Source organism: Hyaena hyaena, unplaced genomic scaffold (assembly GCF_003009895.1).
Source record: "Hyaena hyaena isolate Hyena2069 unplaced genomic scaffold, ASM300989v1 scaffold_884, whole genome shotgun sequence".
Taxonomy (NCBI): domain Eukaryota; kingdom Metazoa; phylum Chordata; class Mammalia; order Carnivora; family Hyaenidae; genus Hyaena; species Hyaena hyaena.
In genome coordinates this window covers 279,792-297,952 of record NW_024081519.1, presented here as the reverse complement: position 1 = coordinate 297,952, position 18,161 = coordinate 279,792, and the positions used below count along the sequence as shown (strand labels likewise).

General features: G+C 35.1%; 1 protein-coding gene across 1 annotated transcript in view; it reads right to left on the bottom strand.

Moving 5' to 3' along the window:
- Nucleotides 1–449: 449 nt before the first annotated feature.
- Nucleotides 450–18,161, bottom strand: part of GEN1 (GEN1 Holliday junction 5' flap endonuclease) — a 29,482-nt gene continuing 11,770 nt past the window's right edge. Inside the window, exons 4-14 of the mRNA XM_039220343.1 lie at nucleotides 17,778–17,954; nucleotides 16,020–16,130; nucleotides 13,366–13,439; nucleotides 11,155–11,243; nucleotides 9,130–9,280; nucleotides 8,558–8,594; nucleotides 8,386–8,466; nucleotides 6,850–6,980; nucleotides 5,461–5,522; nucleotides 3,927–4,067; nucleotides 450–2,941 (exon numbers count right to left, since the gene is read on the bottom strand). Of these exons, the coding sequence (XP_039076274.1) occupies nucleotides 1,602–2,941; nucleotides 3,927–4,067; nucleotides 5,461–5,522; nucleotides 6,850–6,980; nucleotides 8,386–8,466; nucleotides 8,558–8,594; nucleotides 9,130–9,280; nucleotides 11,155–11,243; nucleotides 13,366–13,439; nucleotides 16,020–16,130; nucleotides 17,778–17,954 (2,394 nt within the window). The 3' untranslated portion in view covers nucleotides 450–1,601. The remainder of the gene's footprint in view (nucleotides 2,942–3,926; nucleotides 4,068–5,460; nucleotides 5,523–6,849; nucleotides 6,981–8,385; nucleotides 8,467–8,557; nucleotides 8,595–9,129; nucleotides 9,281–11,154; nucleotides 11,244–13,365; nucleotides 13,440–16,019; nucleotides 16,131–17,777; nucleotides 17,955–18,161) is intronic.

Sequence of the window (18,161 nt, the reverse complement as noted above, 5' to 3'; positions counted from 1 at the left end):
CTGTGTTGGTACTCTGGTTGAAAATCAATTGAACATAAACGTTAGGGCATAGATCTAGACCCTCGATTCTATCCCATTGATCTACAGGTCTACATTTATGCCATTATAGCACATTCTTCATTACTGAAAGCTTGTATGAAGTTTGAAAACAGAATTAGGAAGGGCAAGTTCTCTCATTTTTTTTTTTAAAAGATTGTTTTGTTTTACCTATTCTGTGTTCCTTAAATTTCCACATGGATTTTAGAATCAGGTTGTACTTTGGTGCAAATAAATCTGCTGGAACTGATGGAGACCACATTGAATTTGTAAACTAGTTTGGGAAATATTGCCATCTTAACATCAAGTTGTCTGATTCAAGAACATGAGATGTTTTTCCATTTATTTAGGGGTTCTTTAATTTTTTTGAACAATATCTTGTAGTTTTCAGAGTATAAATTTTACAATTTTGTTAAATTAATTCCAAAGTATTTTATCCTTTTTGATGCTATTGTGAACAGAATTTTCTTAATTTCATTTAGTATTATTCACTGTGGATATATAGGAATATAACTGATGTGTGTATATTGATCCTGTATCTTGAAACCTTGCTGAACTCATTTATTGGTTCTAATAGTTTTTACTGGGTTCATTAGAATTTTGTATATACAAGATCTTGTCATCTTGCAAATAACAACAGTTTTACTTTTTGCTTTCCAATCTGGTTACCTCTAGAGTTCTTGAATGTTAAATAAATTTATGTAAAACTTTAAGAGTTTTTACATAAAAAAAATTCAAAAAAGAGTTATTGAAGTTCATATTGTACATATTCATTTTCATTTTTTTAAAAACGAAAGGAAATAAAGTGCTATAGAAAGAAAAAAGAAAACAGAAAAGCCAATAAATTGGAGGAAGGAACTCTGGTTCCCATGCCTTTATTAATTAGTTGTGTGATCCTGAGCAAATTTCTAAGTCTGTTCTCATTATACATTCTATTTTGCAGACCTTTTTCCATTGGGTATACTGGGAACTCCTGGGGTTATGTAAGAAGTAGCCTTCCTTAGTTTAGTCAGCCATTACAACCCTAATTTTTACTACTTCTATCGAGCATCTTTCTCCTTTTCCGTTTTTGCCCTTCATGAGAAGAATGGTTACCCAAACCAGAAGAGCACACTACCTGCATCTTCATATTGACAGAAAATACAACTCTCAGGAAAGGTACATCAGAAGACATTGAGAGAGTGAGTGTAGGCAGGGAGTTATCCTCATGGAAACAAGCTGAAATTTTAAACAAACAAACGAACCTTAGAGGTTTATGAACAAAATGAGTAAAAGTGAGCAGAGGAAGCATTTAGCTACTACTGTATTAACATTTTAAAGCTTTAACTAAAGAAAAATCAAGAACGATATAAAGAATGGCAAAAGTGTTTTAGAAATTTATGTTATCTGAAGTTTTTACCACAAGGATCATCTTTTAAAACCAAAGTTTTAGGTAATGCTTTTTATTACAATTTTAATTAAAATGGAAAGTATCTCATGACATACAGAGCCACATTACATTTTTATGCCAAATGTAGAGGTTTTGTCTCTGCCTCTGCTAGTGCTTATGGTGCTAAAACACTAAGTTATACGTAAATATTTTTAATTCCATTTGAAGAGTTTTGGAACCTTAGTTTTAATCTTTGACATAAAGGAAGAGGACTATCCAAACAAGTACCATGGTCGCCTTTGTCCTCAGGACGCTGTAGAAAACTCAGAGAACCTTTAGCTGCATCTGGGAAACAGTCTTCTTCATTTCCAGCTGTTTCATAAGCCTGGGCACACCGTTCAGTTTCTTTAATACGTATTTTAGGGTTATGCAACTTCTTGACATCATCTTTCTTGAACTGGGCTGGGTAATGCTTCTGAGAACGAGGCTTCACGTTTTGAGTTGTGTATTTAGCTTTCCCAATCACTGGGACACTTTCTTCATCAGAGGAAAGACTGTCAAGGCAAACGCTCTTCTTCATTACACTTTTCTGAGTGGTTTGCACATCAGCTTTTCTATTATAATCAAAAGCGGAATTTGGTGGTCTAATGCTGGTCTTTACTATTACTGGGTTATTGACAGAATAAGGTATAGAAGTATTCACTTTATAGTTGTCTTGAAATAGCTGGTCTCCTTTTAGAACTTTAGATTTTCTAGACTCATTTTGCAAATGGTTTCCTAGAAGATCTTTTGAAAGATGTGATGGACAATCAGAACCATCATTATCCATACAGGATTCTTTTATGGTAACTGGGGACAAAGTTCTCAGGTCGACATTTGGTTGTGCATTATCCTGAGGATATGATGATTTTATACGTATTCGTTCCTTTAAAGGCAAATCCTCAAGATGTAAATCAGTAATGCCAGAAAGCAGATGTTCTTCAGTATCACTCTTCTGCAGATCCCGATCCAACACTTTCTTAATATTTCTGGTATACCATTCGGATGCATATGACGACTGTTCTGAGATATTTTTTAAATTTTCAGGGATGGCTCTCTCAAGTTCTGATTTTAAACCATGAGAGGAAGTGTTCCTTGGAATAGCTGGAGAATTACTAAAAGAAGTGCCTTCCCAGTCAATGGTGCTTAAGTGTAGGTCAGCAATCGCCGATATGTTATAGGATGAGGTACTAGGTTGACTAGATTCTGGAACTAGGGACTTACTGACAGCTGGGATTTGCTGCATAGCCAAAGGCCTTGGAGAAGATATTAAATGTTCTCGTGTATTCAAACAAGGGGTATCTTCAGGTAAAAGCAAGCTATTCAGTGATGCAGAAACAGATTTCTGCGATAATGTACAATGAGGGGTAGTTTCCAAATTTAACTTGGAATTCTGCTTAGAAAAGATGTCACACATGGGGTTTAAAGTCATCTGTGACTGGAAACTCATATTATTTGATTCCGGCCAACTGTCTTCTTTATGCTTAATTTTTACGCCTGAAAAGAAAAACAATACAATATTATTAAAGTCTATTTCATTTTCCCTAACTTGAGTAAACAAATAAACTAAAGAGTTCAGATCAGAAATCTTCTGTATGAGCAATTTTTGTCTTTTTTTGTCTCAGTGCATTCTTGGAAACTATATTATAAATAATCATAACAAAATTATTATTAACAAAATATTATAAAATATTTTCTTTTGGAAACAATGTTATAATTGAATTTGTTTTCCTCATCAGGTTCTAGGAAATAAAGAAAATGTATTTATAATCCAAAAGATGTTATACATACTAGTTGCTCACTAAGTGGTTAGTACAATTACTATTAACACTTGGTTAAGCTAGCAGACACAGAGTAGAATGGTTTACTCATGACTTTAAAGGAAGTATGTCAAGGGGGGCCTGGGTGGCTCAGTCAGTTAAGTGTCTGACTTTGGCTCAGGTCCTAATCTCACGGTCTGTGAGTCTGAGGCCTGCATTGGGCTCTGTGCTGACAGCTCAGAGCCTGGAACCTGCTTCAGATTCTGTCTCTGTCTCTCTCTCTCTGCCCTCCCCTACTCTCTCTCTCTCTCTTAAAAATAAATAAACATTAAGAGTTTTAAAAAAATTTTTTTTAAAGAAGTATTTCAAGGGGCGCCTGGGTGGCTCAGTTGGTTAGGTGTCGACTTTGGCTCAGGTCAGATCTCACGGTTCATGGGTTTGAGCCCCGCATCCAGCTCTGTGCTGACAGCTCAGAGCCTGGAGCCTGTTTTAGATTCTGAGTCTCCCTCTCTCTCTGCCCCTCCCCCACTCATACTCTGTCTCAAAAATAAATAAACTATTAAAAAAAAGAAGTATTTCAAGACAAAGAAGCAAGAGAACAATCATAGCTCTTGATTTCATAGAACTTTCAGCAAAATACAGACACAATAGAATAAATTAGAACATTAAAGAACATTAAACATTTGTGTGTGGTATAAATAGCTATCAAATGCAATACTTACTTTTCTGTTTCTTCCCTTTCATTTCCAAGTTTTGATTTTGGTAAACAGCAACAATCTCGGGATAAGCTGCTTCAAACAATGATAATTCTTCTACTGTTTTTAGAACCAATTCTCCATGTTTATCTTCCATAGTGTAATGTTCTAAAAGATAAAAATATAATAAAAACAAGTCTTAATTGAAGATTTGTAAAATTCAATTTTTCTAGGTAACTAAATCATGAGTAAATCAATGACTCATTACAAATCTTGCTTTACAACATCTCTATTCCAATAATTTGTTGATACTAGCACAAGATTGATATTCCTCTGCTTGGCAAGACCTGGAAAATGATTTCTTTCATAAAAGAATTCTAAATTCTCTTGCTTTGAAGATGGTACTTACAGAACAGAAAACTTTGTTTAGATAAGGTTAGTTGGTTTGAATTTAGTATAAGTGTTAACATTTCCAGAAAACAAGTGGGAATAGATAGCTTTTTAAAACCACAATATTAAGTTTCTTCAGAGGTGGCTTCTGAAAAGAACAGAATTGAGGATATACTCAGGCTCACTGGACTCATAAGCGGCTGATACATGAAAATGAGAATGCCTGCATGCGAATTTACAATAAGATATATAAATAGTAGGCTAGATTCTTATATTTATCTACACGAGGGCAAAACTGCATGAGAAGCCACACTATGATGAAAATACTAGCTGATGAGTTTAAAGTACATACAGAGGAACCAGGTGAACTTAAAGTGTTTCCTAGTTAAACATGCTTTGGGTTATATCTTCTCCCTTAAGCAACAGAGCCCACAAGGACGCTGCTTGGTTCTGGACAAAGGAGATGTACTGCCGAGCTGAGACAATGTGATTCTCTTTCCTGAAAATACACTAGAGTTGGTGGAACTATTCCTAAACAGTCTTCAAAATTCTTAGCTATTTTCCTGTTATTGCATAGAATGGTTTATCTAATTCTTTATAATTTCATTCTTCAACATTACCTACAACTTAAACTTTCATTGGCAAATCTACTGCTTCACTTATTCACATATAGTTACAAAGTCTAATTTCAAAGCCAGACAGAAATGAATTTGGAATCACTTTCCATTTTAAATGATCTATGCTTTCCCTGCCTTCAGTTTTGGAGCTAGCTCAGGGTTCACTGCATTTTTATCTGCAGCAACATGAGAGTAATCTGACATTTGACAACTATACATCCTATAGAAACCAAACAGAGTAAAGAAAGACAGATGCATTTTCTTGAGAAATATAAACCAAAACTGCTTCCATATTATATTCTTAAACATTAATTACAAAAGAAATGTCAACCTAAGATTTTAAAATAAAATTACTTGAAATTTTTAATATTTACTATTTGTCAAAACTTATTTAAATAGCACGGGTAAACTATGAAATCAATCTTCCGTGAATGTGATAGGTCTTCTCTATTTTTTATATACATCATGTTATATATACACACACACACACCTATATATATATTTGCTAAACATATGATTAAATGTTACAAAGTTTGCCTAAAGTGAATACATACCAGGCTTTTCCCATTCTATTTCAAAGCAACGAATTCCATTTCTGATTCGGGTCTTAACAATTCTGAAAAACAAATTCTTCTAATGAGGTCCAACTGCAGTAGGCATTTTGAAATTTTCAATTTGTAGGTTATTCAATTTTCATTGATTTTTATTCTACTTTTATACTATTCTAAAAATACTGTAAGGAATTATGGCATAGTTATTCCTCTGACCAGTTTATTCAAAAGATAATTTTATTATTAAGTGTACAGAGTTTGTTATTGTTTTCATCCTATCAGTAGATTTCATTATTATTCAGTGTTCCTCTTTTCCATAATAATGATTTTTCTTTTAAAGTTTATTTTCTAATAGGGAAGGTTAATCCAGTTACATTTATTGTGATTACTGGTTTAGCTGGACTTATTCATACATCCTATTTTGCGTTTCTGTTACTAAGTTTTTTCTGTGGTACTTTCCCCTTCCTCCTTCCTGTATTCTTTTGGCTTGGCACTTCTACTTTCCTATTTTATGTATTGATTTTGAAGACAGAGATTATATTTCTGGTGTTTTAGTGGTTACCCTTCACTGTTTACATGTATATTTTGGAAGTTTTAGTTTATTATCATCATATTAACGGTTAAGCATTATGCAGCTATTTACATACATATTTTTCCAATTGATTAAATTAGCTAATAGATTTTATTGATTTCTCTTTATTGATTGACCGCTGTTTTTTGTTATCCACATCATCCCTCTAGGTTCATTTTTCTTCTTGCTTAGATTATATCCTTTAACAGTGATTTTAATGAGGATCTGTGACTTATCCACAAACCAGTAAATCATGCTTTAATGATGTCTAGGTTGCCAATTATTTTTACTCAAAGCTTTGAAATGTTAATCTATCATCTTCTGGCTTCTATTACTGTCATGAAAGATTTGTGTTATCAGATTGTCATTCCTTTGTGGTTTATCTTTTTTCTTTGATATTTACATCCCCCCCCCCGCCCCCCCAACTTTCAGCAAGAATAACACAATGAACACTCACATAACCCTTCACGGAGTTTCACCAATTCTTAGTTTCTGTTCTTCCATTCACGTTACATTTTTGTTCCCTTTCTGGTCCATTGAAATAGTTCTATGGTTAAGCTTGGCTATATAACTTCATATTTATTTCTTTTAATAATCTGGTATTACTACTTGTTTGAGCAGAAAAGTGTGTGAAGATACAAACTTACTATGTTATCTTGACTGTAAGCCCTGAATATGCTCTTAATATTTTCTACTAGACCTTTACTCCAACTACCAGAGAGCTGTATATACCACTATTAAAGATATTAAGAAGATTATTTTAGATCACAAGATACTCAAATGGAAACACAGAAACTTCTTCATTCAATTCTTTATATTACCGAATTGGCTGTAGTTGATTAGAATTCCTTTTACCAAGCTTTCTTTCTATCATGTCATAGTGGGTCAAAAGCACTAACAATTTCTCACATGCATAGTGATTAGGCCACTCCATTTTTTCAAGAGTAAATCTCTGTAAATGTAAAACAAATAAAACAAGATTTTGTTATCTCTTGGAAACAAACAGCACTTTCGGGTGATATTATTTTTTTCCTATTGAATTAACATTAGTTAAAGCAGGATCAATGAGAATATTTCTGGAAAGAACAAGGAGCCTCTTAAGGAGGCAACATTGCACAATGATCAAGTGCAAGGGTTATCAATTTGGACCCTAGTCCAAATGATACTTCTGAGATGCTGGGTAAATTACTTAAAGTCTTTTAACGTCACAAGATTAAGTGAAGTTACATGTAATGTGTTAAATATAACAGCAAATTTTAATGTTCAATAAATGTTGGCTGCCATTATTACTACTGCTGTACTGCAGGGACAAGCAACAAGTAGCTACAATCTGTTGAACCATTCTGTTTCTCTAGTCACTGTATTAGGGGCTATTATAAATAATCTCATTTAATCTTTTTTAAAAAAATGTTTAGTTATTTATTTTGAGAGAGAGCAAGAGAGCATGAGTGGGGAAGCGGAGCAGAGTGAGCATGTGTGTGTGTGTGTGTGTGTGAGAGAGAGAGAGAGAGAGAGAGAGAGAATCTTTTTGTAAAAATTTTTCAATATTTATTTTTGAGAGAGAGAGACAAAGCATGAGCAGGGGAGGAGCAGAGAGAGAGGGAGACACAGAATCTGAAGCAGGCTCCAGGCTCCGAGCTGTCAGCATGAGCCCAATGTGGGGCTCAAACCCACAGACCGGACCACGAGATCATGACCTGAGCTGATGTCCAACACTTAACCAACTGAGCCACCCAGCCGCCCCAAGAGAGAGAATATTAAGCAGGCTCCATGCTCATTGTGGAGCCCGACTTGGGGCTGGATCTCACAACTATGAGATCATGACCTGAGCCAAAATCAAGAGTTGGACACTTAACTGAGGCACCCAGGTGCCCCAGTCTCATTTAATCTTCATAGCGACTTCATGAAATAAGTAGTATTATTTCTACTTTGAGGATAACACATATCCAGTGTCACATAGTAAGTGATACACTGTCCAAATTTAAAGTTATGTCATTGATTAAAAATCCCAACGTCCTTTGGTGAACACAGCATAATGTATAAACTTGTCAAATTCCTAAGTTGTACACTTAAAACAAATGTAACTTTATATATCACCTATACTGAAAAAAAATCCCATTGCCCTTATAAACTACACCACATTCAATAACAACATATTCAATCTTCACATTTTCTGGGTTTGGCTGGCAAAGTGTGGTTCCTATGTAGCAAAGGAATGAAGATTAGAAATAAATGCTGAAAAATACATGGGCAGTCAATAACTGTTTCAAATCTCTTCTGAGACCAAAGTGAGTATCATCCCTTCTCAATTTCCTACTTATCCCACTACATACTATAAGGTAAGTATTTTCTGATACCTGAAACAATAATAAATCAGGTCTTTGGTACCTGATAACCTTCACCAATGTATCCTTGTCCAAAAGGAATTCTTGAATAACCTAGCGAGAGAAAATAAAATAGGAATTCAGACTTCAAACTTTTTAAAAGAACTTCTGAATTAAAATACACATTTGAATTATTAGTTGTTACCTCATAGAATGGGAATCCCTCACAACCGCAAGCTTTTCTGAAAATAAGTTATATACATGTTGTTAATATAAGCAGGCAATTTTAGACAGCCTTTAAATTCATCTCATCCAATCTCTGCTCATTTAGTGAAAAATGTCCTTGGGTAATATCCTAGTCTTCAAGCTTCTCTTTGAGCAACTAAATTGCTATCTTCTGAGATAGTCTAATATTTGAACCAAATCAAAAAAGGGATTTTGTGAAATGTTACTAATCTAGACATGAGGGAAGGCTATGTGGAAGTAATTCAAGTAGAGGTATATAAATAGGTCAGGACTGAAAAAACTGAGGTAAAAAATATTTACTTCTTTTTTTTTTCATTTTTCTTTAACGTTTAATTATTTGAGAGACAAAGAGTAGGAATGGGAGAGGGGCAGAGAGAGACTGAGACACAGAATCTGAAGCAGGTTGCAGGCTCTGAGATGTCAGGACAGAGCCCAATGCGGGGCTTGAACTCGAGAACTGTGAGATCATGACCTGAGCTGAAGTGGGAGGCTTAATTGGCTGAGTCACCCAGGCACCCCCAAAAAACTTACTTCTTAATGCTGTTCTCTACCGCACTTAGTTGTCTATGATGCTCTGCACGGTGCCACTCACAAGGACAGCAGTATTCATAATCATGGGGTTCGCAATATTGATCAGTTTCACACAGTTTGCAGCCATTATGTACATGATCCTTAGGTGAACCTTTATGGAAATACAAAGTATAATTTTCACTGCTTTATAGATTTACTTTCTACACACATCTTTTTTTTCTCCTTATCCAAATTTTTAAATATGAATACTGTCTGGCAAAGTGCCTAGCATATGGAAAGGTTCCAATACATTCAGGTTGAACAGAATAACGAACACTACAGTAATTCTTAAAACAAAATAGATCCTGAGGTATTATAGTTACATGAAACTATTTTTGTTTCTATAAATTACTCTATAATTTATCTGAAAGTGTATCTGAAAGTGTTAATTTGTAACTAGAAGTTATACATTTATAATAATCAACAATTAAAAACTTTGTGGTTTATTTGGTAGTTACATGCAAGAAAATGGGATATAATTGTTAGCACTAAAAAAAAAGATTATTTACCTAAAAGAATAATTCATGAAGTAGTTTCTTTAATGAGAATATTAAAAGAATATAACAGTTAATTACCTCTGCTAGTTAAATCAGTTACCTTACAGCTATTTAAAAAACCATTTTTTTTTAAATGTTTTATTTCTAAGGGAGAGAGGAGAGAGACAGCATAAGCAGGGGAGGGTCAGAGAGAGAGGGAGACACAGAATCTGAAGCAGGCTCCTGTCTCCCAGCTGTCAGCGCAGAGCCTGACGTGGGGCTCAAACCCACTAAACGTGAGATCATGACCTGAACTGAAGTTGGACACTTAACCGACTCAGCCATCCAAGTGCCCCTAAAGATTTTATTTTTAAGCAACCTCTGTTCCCAATGTGGGGATCAAACTCACAACCCTGATATCAAGGCTCTCATGCCCCACTGACCAAGCCAGCCAGATGCCCCCTCTATAGCTATTTTTAAACTGCCTGGAACATGAATGAATTATAACTGTGGCACAGGTGTGGGGCCCTCGTTCCCCTTAGGAGGAAAGCATACCTACCATCTTTAACATTGGTTTGAGAATAGAGAAGAGAACATATAATTGGTGGGAACTAAAACTGTTATTTTATAAAGTATCAAAGAACTAGAGTGCAATTTTATAAAACATCTTATAAAAACATTTATTTCTTCTATGATTTCGTCTGATTTAACAATGTTTCTGAACACATATTAAAACAAATAGATAAAGAATTTCTTTTAAAAGATGAGCTAATAAAATCTCCTAATCTCTCCTGGGAGTGAATCCAGTACACATTTTCTGATCCCAGGACACATTAATGACATCTTTTTTTTTTTTAACCGAGACGAATGAAGAGGAAACAAACTATTTTCCATAACAATGAACATGTATTAGAAATTAGTGTTAAGTCCCTATCTTCATGCAGTAAAAACAAATGCTTTCGGTTCGATTTTTCCCTAAGACTTAGCAGTAGGATATATTTTTTTGTTTAAATGGAATTCTACATTCAAAACATAATTTTAACACCTAAGTAATTTGGTATCATAGTTTAAAATTGCACTTATATTTATCATTTGCATCACATTATTTCAATCAATTAACAATTACTGAGTGCCTGCTCTGTGTACTGACACAGTCCTGGATCTTCAGCCTACTGAGGGAGGCGGGCGTGCACGCCGGCATGTGGAAAGCAGAACAGAAACAGGATGAGGTGTCTCGGGGGCTTCAGTTGCTTAAGCCTCCGACGTCGACTCAGGTCATGATCTCAAGGTTTGTGAACATGAGCCCCACACCGGGCTCTGCTGTCAGCGCAGAGCCCCCTTTGGGCCCTCTGTCCTTGTCTCTGTCTGCCCCTCCCCAAATCGCACGTGTGTGCACACGTGTGCGTGGGCACACTCTCTCAAAGTGAAATGAACATTAAAAAGAAGAAAACCAGAACAGGGTGTGGGTATCAGATACTAATATTCTAGAGATATTATCCAGTCTGCTTACCTGGATGGGAACACACAGAACAATGGGCCGGTTTTTTAATAACTAGGGGTTGTGGATCAGAGCAAGATTCTTCAATCCACTGAGTAAACCTGTAAAAGAAAAAGCTTTTAAAAGGAAAACAAAATGAAACAAAACAAAAACAAGGTCACCAAAATGCCATGCTCTCAAATGTCAGGCTATTCTGTTCCCTTACTACCTGCCTCATTTTCCCTTTGGTGGAGATGAAGTTGCTGGCTCAGCCTGTGAAAACTCTCAATCTACGTACCTTGGCTCTAAGGACAAGGGAATTGCAACAGGGAGAAGAGAGAAACAGTCCCAGAGGAAGAGAGAAGAAGGAAAGGGGAGGGGAAGGGGAGGGAGGAGGCCGGAGAGAGGAGAAAAAGAGTACATATTCATATACTCGTGTGTATTCATGTATTCATTTTTTAAAAAAAATCCTAAGTTAGGCAGCATTAGGAAGAATGATACATATACATCCATTTGATCTCTCTTCTGTGTGCCAGAGTATAAAACAAATAGAATCGTGTACATGAACATTTCCCTGTATCAAGAATCGGGGGGAGGGTAAAGGATAAAACTAAACAGAACATTAAACTTCTGAGTAAAAACTGTTCAAAAAATCTAGACCATTTGAAATTATCATTTTCTTAATCTCTTATGCAAACAGCAAAAACATTGCCTGTTTAATAAGTGATTTTAAAGAAATATTTATCTGCTAAGACGTCCAGTAAATAAAAAGTTAATTTTCTTTCTGGCTAAAGTTCTAGGTAACATAAAGCCACCAAGTGGATAGTTAAGTATTCCTCATAAAACATAAGCACTCTGAATTATGTTCCTCTGCTGATAGAAGTTAAAGTTCTAATGAAGAGCTAAATTGTCTCTTCAGTACTTTGTGTAGTATCCGACACTAAGAGTTATTATTGGCTTTTGGAATTTCTAATTTATTTACTACAAAGACCAAGTATAGGCTTGCTAAAAATTAGCATTAATAAATGGTGGATGAATAAACAGAAACTTCAAATGTGGGGAAAAAACCTAGGGGGAAAGTCAGTCTAAATTAATCAAAATTAGAATGGCACATAATGATAATAAGAATCGTAATTTTATTCTCTTCAAGTGTTCACACAAACATTTCATAAAACGTTGCCAAAAATACATACTTGCCGAAACGATTACAATAAGTGATTGCTAGTTAGATAGGTGCCATACCTTCTTGCTTTTTATTCTTTATTATTCTTCACAATTCTCAAATGCTTCCAGGCCCAAGTGTATCTTTTTTTTCCTTATTTGGCATCATATTCACTAATACCAGTAAGGGATTTATTGAAGTCTTAGATCTATCAGTAGCTTTATAGCTTTCGAAGGAGCACAACAATTTCAAGTTTTTTCATGGCCATTCTTTCTTGACTCCAACTCAATGTTTCCTTTCATGCACTCACCATCTCAAACCTATTGGAGGCCAAGACTGCTTAAAGTCTCCTAGTATCCCCGTTCCTTCTCATTCATTTGACACTTTATCATCATTAATGTTAATTTAAATTAGTATTAAATAATTAATATTAACATAGACTGTTGCTTTCATTAAGTAAACATAATTCACATACTTTCAAAACTAAATAGCACAGTTCGTAAACTTCTATACATTCTGTATCTTAATTGTCTTGAATCCTCAAATTGTATAGTCTAAATTAGAATTAAAATATTCCTAAATATGTGGCTATAGAAGAAAGGGCACTCAAGGAAAATTTTGATTAAGTGTTACTCATTATTTGCAATATGTCAGGCATTTCACTTATAGAGAATAAATATGATATCAAAATACTTTATATAGAAAATAATTTTAAATAAAAATTATTTTATGGTTATGTTTACCTTTACTTGGTGGCAAAATAGTATAAAATAGCCTGTGGTAAAAGCCCGTGGTTATAAATAAACACATTTGGCATCTTACTACTTGTGTTTGTAGTGACCTAATAATGAAAAAGATACAATATGGCTTAGGAAACATACTTTCATCCTTTCTTCAAAAAACCTCAGAATGAATAAAAATCAGTGATCTTATTATTAGTTTTTAAATCGTGATTTTAAATGAAAATAGAGATGTGCTTAAAAATACAAAACTCTTTCTTGCAAAGGATAATACTTTTTGAAATACTCACTATTCAGTTCAAAAAGAATAAATATCTAGTGTCACCATAAAGTTTTAGTTACCTTTGAAGTAAACTTTGCCCTTTCAAACTCTGTATAAGTTTTAACGCTTGCTCTTTTCCGACTCCAGGGACTCCCTTTCAGAAAGTGGAAAAGAAACGCAAAAGTTAATCACAGGGGAATGGAGAAGTGAAGTGTGACACATCATGCAATCTGAGATTGTGCAGCTGACAGAATAAGGTAGCTGTGTCATGACAGGAAAAGATGTGCAAGATACACTGCCATGTGTAGAGCAGAGACTGCAGAACAGCCCACCCTGTGATCCAGATTTGTAAGTAAAATAACTACTGCTTCGTTAATCTCTGCAAACAACAAAGTCACAGGGTTATATACTTAACTGCTGACAGCATTTGTTTTAAGGAAGAGAGGAAAAGGATTTTAGAGGGCTTTTACTTTTTATGTTAATTACTTTGATAGTATTTCAATCTGACCTAACTTCAGGTTATATTTGTAATCGGAAAAAGCATGTTTATTTTCTTAGATAAACATCTAATATTTAAAGACTTGGATATGAAAAGAGAGCCAAGGAGAGTTCCAAGTTGCCTCTTGAAATGAATAACTTAAGAAAAATTAAAACAAGTGTTAAGTGTCCAACACACAAAAATATCAATAACTGTGTATCTGCATGACAATTTCTGGTGTGAGTCTTCCAGTTTCCAGAGAAGTTTATGAATATATCCTTATAAACAGGCTGCTATTTAGCACTGTGCACTGGGATGGACACACCAGTGTTAAAAACACATCCAAACTGGTTAACAAATAGTCATTGCACAAGTATCCTAAGGGTCTGCTGGCAAAGGGGTCTGTCTCCTCACCAGTCCGAATCTCCTTCCCAGCCCACTGTCAGGATCAGCTACGAAAAGGATCACACCTGGCCTAAGAGTGGGTCCCAGAAACCTGCTGCAAGGCTACAGCTTGTCTCTGGCTACCGGTTGCTAGAGATGTTGTATATCACCCTTCCTGTATTAGCATTTAGCTACATCTTGAGGTTTTTTTTTTTTAAATGTTTTATTTATTTCTAGGAGAGAGAGACAGCGTGAGCAGGGGAGAGTCAGAGAGAGAGGGAGTCACAGACTGAAACAGGCTCCAGGCTCTGAGCTGGCAGTCAGCACAGAGCCCGACGCGGGGCTCGAACCCACAAACCGCGAGATCATGACCTAAGCGAAAGTCGGAAAGTCGGACGCTTAACCGACTAAGCCACCCAGGAGCCCCTACATCTTGAGTTTTTTGAAGGTAAATCATGTTAGTCTGGAAGTCTTAAAAATCTTTAAGTAGAACAATATAAATAGACAGCAGTTTCATTACAAAGGATAGAAAAAGTCAAAACAGCTAAGGTTAATGCATAATATAACACCACTATAGCTAAAATTGGTTTCGGTGAGTTTAATTTTGCAAAGTTTTCTTATATTCAACATTCAGCTGTTTCCAGACTTTACCATATAATTACATATGGGAAATAAAAAGCTTCTATTTCAGATGGAGAATTATAATGAAATAATTATTTTTGTGTTATTTAAAAGTTTCCCTCCTCCTGCCTTTACTTACTGGTTAAAAAAGTGATTTCTCTGTTTAATCACTGATGACATATGTTAGAAGTGAGGGTTAATAATTTTAGTATCCTGCTCCTTTTTTCCTCTCCCCTAAACTCTGATGAAAAAAAAAATATATATATATATATCATCCTTCTTTAGACTTCTCTTGGGGATGGAATATGTATTCGAATGAGGGATTCAGTAAGATTAGAGATGATCAGTACGGACATAATGACAGGACTACATAGTAAGAACTACAAGACAAATCATTCCACAGTTTTAAATATAGTTAAGAATGGGGTTATCCTTGTAATGCTTCATTTATCATTCAGCTATTAGTATGCCTATTTGTTATTGTGCATCTTTTTTTTAATTTTTTGTAACATTTATTCATTTTTGAGAGACTAAGAGATACAGAGTACAAGCAGGGGAGGGTCAGAGAGAGAGGGAGACACAGAATCTGAAGCAGGATCCGGGCTCTGAGCTGTCAGCACAGAACCCAACGCAGGGCTCAAACCCATAAACCGTGAGATCATGACCTGAGCCACAGTCAGATGCTTAACCGACTGAGCCACCCAGGTGCTTCTGTACATCTTAAAGAAAATGTTTTCATGAACAAAACTCAGTGCAATGCTAAGAGGCAAGGAGGGATGAATGGCTTACCCCAATAATCATGTTGCCTAGCAACAGTAGTAACATTGAGCATGTGCACAGTTGGAGAGCTGAAAGGCAGATTGAAAACTACAAAATAGACAAAAGAGTCAATAGAAACTAATATTGGCATGATATGACAAAAGAGTATATCCTGCATATTTTTAAAAGGGCAGTAAAACTTGAATGTGAATCTCTTAGCCTAGAGTAAGTCTTAACGTCTTGATCTTCAAGCTGTGGGACTAATTATTTTTCCATTCTCATTTACAATACTCAGCGTCACAATGAGCCAGCTTTTTAATGACACTTGAAATGCTGATCATTTTAGTTACTGAATTGGTTATGATGCCTAAAATTATACTCTAAATTAGGTTCTTAATCATATAGCCATATTATTTTCATATTTATGCAGCATGTAAGATATCAAAGAAGATGCACTGTGACCAGTAACTAAATATGACAATCTAAGTGTACCTTGGGAAGATAATCACAGCCAAGTAGTACTGCCAGTCCAACCAGAGTCTCTCTATCCAAACCTAGTTTACTCTTGATCGACGGCATTGTGTAACAATCAACATGTGGATCCTAGAAGAAAGTACAGATTTAGTTTCATCTTCAAAATGTAAACATTCATATATTAAGCATTACAAAAACTAATTGGTCAGATTTGTCTCTAAATGCTTAATTATACCAAAAGTTAAAGTATGAAAAATTATGCTGATCACCAGAATCTTCATAGACTCCAACACTTCAATATATGGAAATAAAGTCATAGTTTCAAAAATGGCTTAAAAAATAAACTATTATAAAAACAAACCATTATAATCAAAACATTCCTCTTTATTATTTTTGATGTTTACAAAAGATTTTCAACTTATAAAGTTAGACACTATAAAGTGTATACTATAACAAGTAAACATTCCCTTTAAGTGCATCACCTAAATTAACTATTATTGGGGCTCCTGGGTGGCTCAGTCAGTTAAATATCCGACTTTGGCTCAGAGCATCATCTCATGGCTTGTGAGTTCAAGCCTGTGTTGGGCTCTGTGCTGACAGCGTAGAACCTGAAAGCCTGGAGCTCACTTCAAATTCTGTGTCTCTCTCTCTCTCTGCCCTCCCTGCTCACACCTGTCTCTCTCTCTCTCAAAACTAAACAAACATTAGGAGCGTCTGAGTGGCTCAGCTGGTTAAGCATCTGACTTCAGCTCAGGTCATAATCTCACAATTTGTGAGTTAAAGCTCTGTGTTGGGCTCTGTGCTGACAGCCTGGCCTGCTTCAGATTCTGTCTTCCTCTCTCTCTAACCCTCCCCTCCTTGTGCTCTGTCTCTGTCTCTCTCAATAATAAAGAAACAGTAAAAAAAAATTAAAACAAACATTAAATAAAATTAACTATTATTAACAGTGTAGTTCATGTTCTTCCAAAAAACACTTTGACACATACAAATATTTATTAGTTATATTTTTAAGCGAACATAGAATTATATGAAAGTACTATTTTGTATCTTTTTTTTGCCCGCTTATATATCTTTAATATATTTTTAATGACTGCTTGCTTTTACATTATAATGGACTCTGAGGCAATGCTTCTCAGTGGGCACACAATTAACATTTTCAGAGAGGTAACAGAATTGTCTGGCAAGAGGTTTTTAGCTTTCTGAGCTCCAGTCTACCAAATGTCTACTGTCTTGCCCAACCCTGAAAAGTTACAACCAAAATCTCCCTTGGCAGTACCTCTCTAACTGAGAACCATGGCTGTATTCAACCATTCCCTAGAAAAGGGCATTTGGGTTGCCTGCCACATTTCTGTAATTACTAACAATGTTGCAGTTAACATCCTTGTACATCTCTTCCTACATATTTGGAGGTGTTGTTGAAGATAAACTACTAAAAATGGAAATTTGGGGTCAAAGCAAAACATTTCATATGCACTTTTATAATGTATTATTGATACTGATTTAGAATTAAACTACGTAAAACAAATCAATCCCTTAAGAGAGAAATCCATATTTCAAAGAAAACGAACTATGCATCAATGATATTTGTAATAATAGTAAACATTTCATTTAGCAATGCCTATGTGCCAGGTATAACATAGTAAGCATTTTACACATATTTCATTTCATCATTTAACAATCCCCTTTAAAAAGGTACTTTGTCAAAAAAAATAATAATAAAAAAATAAAATGTACTTTGTGAGACAAATGCTGACATAGAGAAAGAAACAAAGGTACCTTGGTATTCATAGTGAAATTCCTATAAACGGTCTGGGCTCCGTATAGGAAAGCATCCCCATCGTTGGTGAGGCAGCCATCCACATAACCATTGGCATTGAGAAAAGCACACATGGCCTCTGCTTCCCCAGCGGCTTGGACCCAGGGAATTCCTAAGCATTCCAGCATATCAAGGCACTGAGAAGAAAAACGTAGGAGCAAGAAATCTAAGACCATTTCTACTGCTTTTTTTCAGTGTGATTTTCTATATCACAAATATATTAACTATTTAGGTGCTTTACAAATTATGGTATTTAAGAGACAATTGGAAATTTGAATACTGAATGCTTAATGGCATTACAGAACGATTGCTAAACTTAGGTGTGATAATAAGAAATGTATTGT